This window comes from Ochotona curzoniae, unplaced genomic scaffold (assembly GCF_017591425.1).
Source record: "Ochotona curzoniae isolate NIBS_2020 unplaced genomic scaffold, NIBS_Ocur_1.0 contig_883, whole genome shotgun sequence".
Lineage (NCBI taxonomy): Eukaryota > Metazoa > Chordata > Mammalia > Lagomorpha > Ochotonidae > Ochotona > Ochotona curzoniae.
Window position 1 is genome coordinate 37553622 of NW_024466599.1, and position 6000 is coordinate 37559621.

The 6000-nt window shown below is 48.7% G+C and overlaps 1 protein-coding gene across 1 annotated transcript in view; it reads right to left on the reverse strand.

Moving 5' to 3' along the window:
• Nucleotides 1–5652, reverse strand: part of ANTXR1 (ANTXR cell adhesion molecule 1) — a 194004-nt gene extending 188352 nt beyond the window's left edge. The window contains exon 1 of the mRNA XM_040994030.1: nucleotides 5160–5652. Within this exon, the coding sequence (XP_040849964.1) occupies nucleotides 5160–5311 (152 nt within the window). The 5' untranslated portion in view covers nucleotides 5312–5652. The remainder of the gene's footprint in view (nucleotides 1–5159) is intronic.
• Nucleotides 5653–6000: the final 348 nt, after the last annotated feature.

Below are 6000 nucleotides of genomic sequence, written 5' to 3' on the forward strand. Positions count from 1 at the left end.
CAGTGGAGCAGTAGCTCAATTAAGAAGCCTTCATTGCCACGTGCACCATGATTTACTAACACTCTGGCGCCAGAGCTTTCATTCCTTGGACCCACCCAGTCCCTCTAGTTGTCCTGCCATGTGTTTCTCATTATGGCCCAAACACACAGGGCAGAGATGCACAGAGAGAACTGGACTGGGCATCAGGAGCAGACAAGGGCTTGGTTCTGTCATGATCTGATGCTGGATCCTCAGGCAGCTGCCTAACTCAGTGGACTAGAAAAAGGTTGTCTTGTCTCCAATTTGGGTAGTGGCAGGGGTGGGGTTGGGCTTTTGCCTGCCCTATGTACCATACAAGGTAGCCTTTGGGTCACTTCGGGGAGGATGTGAAAGATCATGGGACTCACACAAAGTCTGATTCCTAAAAGACCTCCCTTGAAACTACAGGCTAAACAACCTTAGTCAGCAAATTGGAAGCGCCCCCAAATCCAAAACATTTTGAGTGCCAATAGGACACCAAAAGTGGAAAACACCACACTTGAGTTCATGTGACATTGCAGTCAAAGCACAGGTGCAGGAGAAATACTGTGTGGAATTACCTCCTTCTGTGTGTGGTATATATGAAATGCAAATGAAACTTGTGTGTGGTTTCGGGCTCTGTCTGTGGGATATCTCATTGTGTGTTGACAAATAATCTCATAACCCACACCCTCAAAAAAAAAAAAAGTCTGAAATCTGAACACTTCTGGTTGCAAACACTCCAGGTAAAGAACACTCCATTTTGGGCATGCCGGTGGTCATTTCCCTGGAAGGCAGTCCTACTCATGGTGGGGAGGTTCCCAGTCTGTGAGGTGTGTGTGTTGAGTATGGCCTGCATACAGACACTACTGCGGGCTCACCCAGTGATGAGAGCTGTAGCTGCAACTCTGGGTGAGTGGCTCAAGGTGGCCCTTGGCATGGGGAAGAGAAAACCAACCAACCAATCACACAAACAACAACAACAAAAACCTAAAACCCGATGCTGCCCCAGACACAGGTGTCACAGCAGAGAGTCTGATGGGGAAGCAGCACTTAGTGAGGCTGTGGGAGGCCTCTGCTGGTTTAAAGATTTACTGGGTGCAGGAAATCAGTGTCAGACTGTGGCTTGGGAAAGTCCTATAAATAAAGCAGCTCAGCACCTCCTTCTCTCCTTCAGCCCCCTCCCTCCTCTGTGCCTCCAGTTCTATTGCCCGATGCTTTTGAAGTCCTCAGGGCATTCAGATCCTAGCCAGCAGTTCCCAGACTCCTGCTGGAGAATTCACAAGTGACTAACAAATAGCTCTCTCTGAAACAGGTCCTCAGGGGATGCCTAAGGATACACTGTCCTAAAGGTAGGGTCCTGCTGGAGAAAAACACATATTTATGTCCACTGGTGGGACAAATGTGTCCCCCCCCCACCCTCCATCACCCCGGAGACTTCCATTCCAAAAGGAAAGCTGCTCCTTTAGTGTTTGTGTGTGGACCCTAGAGGCCTTGCAACTCTGACTTTTCAAATCCCTGACTGATTTCCCAGAAATCTCCTTTTCCCCCACTCTAACCAGAAAAGCATGTTTAAATGAACATGAAATTCCATCAGTATAAAGCCTTGTGCTGCCCCGTCGCCAAAGCCGCTAATAATGCCCTATTGTGTTACTGTGGTCTACTGTGTTGTCATTATGAAGTCTCTGCTCCTGGTTGAGAAAACACGACGTTCCCTGAAATGTATAATCTGGGTTCCCTCCAGGCCAGAGATGCACCCTGCTTCCAGCTGAAATGAACTGGGATTTAACGCCATGGAACAGAGAGCCAGTCGCAGGGGGGAAACGGAGTGGAAAGGGTGGGCAGAAAGACTGCTGGATCTTGTCCCCTGTGATCCACTGGTCTCAGCCTGCAGATATCTTGGTGTCTTGCCAGCTGAAGGATCTCAGAAGCCCAAGGAAAAAACGGGTCAGCATTCTTTCCTTTGCCACTCTGCTGTGGCTGGGTGCTGGGAGCTCTGTGGGAGGAGTGTCTTTTCCAGGACAGGCACCACTGTCTGTAGGGACCACCCAGGGGCCTGTGTGCCATGGCTGCCTTTTGATCCATTCACCAGCTACAGACTCAAAGTCACACACACACACTGGGCTCGCGGGAGGGGCAAGCTGGAAGCCTATATACCATCCTACCAAGACTCAGCCACAAAAATAGCCCTCTCTTCCAGCCACAGATCAACTGAGAAAGTCCGGGACGTCCCCCTGAGAGTAAAGGGATGTTCTCAAGAAGGTCTCTCCACCCTGTTCTTGGAGTGTTTCGGGGTCTCTGATGTGCTCCTAAGAAGCTCAGAGTACACTCAGAAATTTACTCCAGGATTAAATATAAAGCAGCAGCGTCTTCTGAAATACAAGGGGATGTGAAAGACCCTCTCCACACCTGATGTGCTATTTCAAAGTTCCAAATACCTTATCGTTGTTGAGTATAAAAGTAGCATATGTTCATTACAGAAGATTTTGAAAGTTCAAAAAAAAACCACCCATATAAAAACAGAACTCAAAAATTCTATCTTCTAGAAAGACTTATTACTTTTTTGGGCAATTACAAACACACATTTATGTATTCTGAACTTTTTTCACCAAGGTAAAAAATGTTGTATGTATTTTCACCTAATAGCATGCAAATTTTCATTACATATTCTTCGCGATGTAAACACGCATACTATGAAATGTACATTCAGGACTATGCATATGGCATGCCTAGGTGACAGGTTGCCTGTTGTACATTCAGGTAATTTTCAACTCCTCATTAGTATAAACAGCACTGTATAAGCACCCATGTAGTCACCCCCTTTGGAACATGGAATTTCTGAGTGGAAAGATAGAATCCTCATCAAAGTGCGTTCTTGGCTGCTCTTTCAAAATGTCAGCTATTTGCATTTAAACGAACTAAACTCAAGCAAAAGAAAAAAATCCACTGCCCCAATTGCACTAGCCACATTTCAAGTGCTCAACAGTCACATACCACTAACAGCTACCATATGGGACAGCAGAGGTGCACACAGTTCTGACAGCCTGGATAATCCTGCTGCAAGGCAGAAGCCAAGAGCGAAAGCCCCAGCTGATGCTCTCCTGAGGCAGGTGCAACAGTGGACACCTCCCACATATTTGCCAATTCTATGTACTATCATTCTTTACCAACTAAACCAACCTATTAAAAATACATATTACCTTTTAAAAAAAATGATTGCTAGGTAATTTGAACTCTTTTGTGTGTTTAATTTATAGAAGTATAAAATCTCTGATTATTCCCTATAAATTGTATTCCTCTTGAAAACTCTAAACAAAAAAATTGTAGTGCTATTCATCTAAATTTTAATTTTTCTAGTTCTCTGAGCATTTCATTTTTAAATGGTTAAATGCTCAACCCCTCTAGAATTTATTTTAATGTGTGTATAAAGTGTAATATAATCTTTTCTCGTGTCATCAACCGTTTGTCCAAGAATTATTTTGAAAAATAAGGAATCTGTTCTCTACTGCTTGAAGATGTTATTAAATGCTTACATGGACTTTGTCCCACTTCTAGATTTTCTATTCTGTCCACCTATTTTTTTTTTTGGCCTTACCCACTTTGTATTTATTAATTTGCCTTTATTATTTGTAGAGAAGAGAATGTCTTCATGATGTTCTTCTAAAAATGTTTCAGGTCTTTTCTTTTTAACTTTCTCTCTCTCTCTCTCTCTCTCACACACACACACACACACACACACACACACACACATGCTTCTAATCATTTTGCTAAATCTCTCCCATCACCTAAACAAATTCCTTCAGAAACTTGAGAAGTTTGATTCAGTGGAGAAATTAACTTGGGGAGAATGAACTATCTCTCCTCTACCTGCTGACTCAACCCAGGGACTGGGTGATGCTGTCCATTCTTACAAGCTTTCTTATCGCCTTTCTCAACTAGCAGTGAGTGAGTGTGTGTGTGTGTGTGTGTGTGTGTGTGTGTGTGTGTGTGTTTCAAAGCAGGAAGGACAGACATCTGTGTTTCAAAATGCCCTCTCCGAGTTAGTGCTCTCTGCTGCTAGAAGCAGCAACAAAAGAAATTCCCTTTCTTAGCAGCGGAGTCTAATTTCAGCATCCACCTTCTCATAAATCTGCAAGAAAGAGATCTCGCTTTTTCATCCAAAGAATCTGGAGTTCAGCCTCTATGGAAAAAAAAAAAAAAATCAAACTTCCAGGAGCGACTGCAAAGCACATTTGGTGTCTAGCAGGGCAGCTTATTTTGCAGGAGTCGCTTTCCAGCTCCCAAATACTTTCCAGTCTGTGAAATTCATCTCCCCACCGCGGGGACCAGCAAGCGCCTCTCCTGGCCCCGGGGCAGCGCAGAGAAGTATAGGAACCCAGACTCCCTCTCAGGGGAATCTTATTGTTCAACTTGTGCTCCGCAGAGGGTGGCTGCGGCTTGAGGGACCCAGGGAGTGTTTTAACTGGTGGGAGTTCAGTTCTCCCTAGCCAAGACCTGGAACCCAACCTCCGCTAGTCACATTAGGCAGGAAACCTGAGCTCCTGTACCGCCTGGGTAGCCCAGCTCACAGCTCAAGTCCAAGGGGAGGAGGAATCTGCTGGCTGGGGACCTTGGGGAAGGGGAAGCTGTTACCAGCGTGTAAAGGATAGACAGCAGAGATGCGGCTGAACTCTGTCCAAGGCCCAGGACCGGCCCACCACAGTGACCCCGAGCTTCCAACGCCACACTTTCTTGCCCGCTGCCCAGGGCACGCGTCCTCTTCCTAGGAACAAAGGCAGACCCGGCGCCAGCGACCTCAGGGTGCCCAAGCCTCGAACCCGGCACGGGTCTTAAAGTCCTGCCTCTGGCAAAAGCAAGCCTTTCTCCTCCTAACGGGAAGGCAGACGCAGCCACCGAACCACACGACAGCATCCTCTAACTCACAGGGAAAAAAAAAAAAAAAAAAAAACGGGCAGAAAAGCCGACTGTCCCCGCCACGACTGGACGCGTCACCTCCCCAGCTCCGCTCGCCCTACAAAGGCGCAGCGCCCGCAGCGGCCGCCACCTCCCGCGGTCCTTCTGTGTCCCCCGCAACCGGGCGCGCCAGTCCCACAGCCACTCCGGCGAGTATCCCGGCCTGGGGAGGACACACCGTGCCCGGCTCCCCGGCTCCCGCCACTTACTTGTCCAGAATGAAGTACAGGTCGAATCCCCCGTAGCACGCTGGACCCCCATCTTCCCTGCGCCCCCCTTGCCCGGCACAGAGCAGCACCAGGGTGGCCAGCGAGAGCCACTGGAAGCCGGCGCCCAGGGCTTTCTGCTCCACGGGGGCCATGACCTGCAGCCTGAGGAGACACAGCGGGGACGAAGCCTTCCCGCGCTGCACGAGCTCTCCCGGCCCTCAGGGATGCGCCATCCGAGGGCCCCCTCCAGTCGGGCCCTGGATTCCCCGCTTGCTCTCTCGGAACTCCCCGGAAGCAATTGTCTGGAGGAGTTCAAGGTTTTCCCTCTGGTTTCCGCCTCAATTCGCCTTCTGGGTTTCAGGTTTCAAGAATCCCAATACTTGTACTCCGCCGTTTTAAAGGGGCTGCTCCGGGTGGGCCGCCGGGCCGCTCCCGAGGCTGCGCTGAGGTTGTGCAATAGAAGCCGCTGGGGCCTGACGCTGCTTTGTCCCAGCTTTAAAGTCTTTCGGGGTGGGTTTGGAAATTGTTCTTGGTTGGGGGAGTGCTTTGCTGTTTCTCCCTCCCCTCGAATCCCTTGCCTTACTGTTTAGGCGGGGAAGGGGAAGGGAGTTCAGAGAGTGCCACCTGCTGGTCAAACGTAGAGGGACCACGCTTGGGAGGCCACTGGGGGTTTTCGGGCCAGGGTCTCCCAAGCTTGGGGGGGTGCGTCTCTTTTTTCTTAAGCGTGTATATATGTGTGTAAGCTGTTCTGTTATATTCCCGCTGTCTCTCACGAACCGTCCCATTTCGTTTTTCACAGTCATTCTCGGTTCTCTCTCTGGCATTTGCCTCCTTTTTAAGA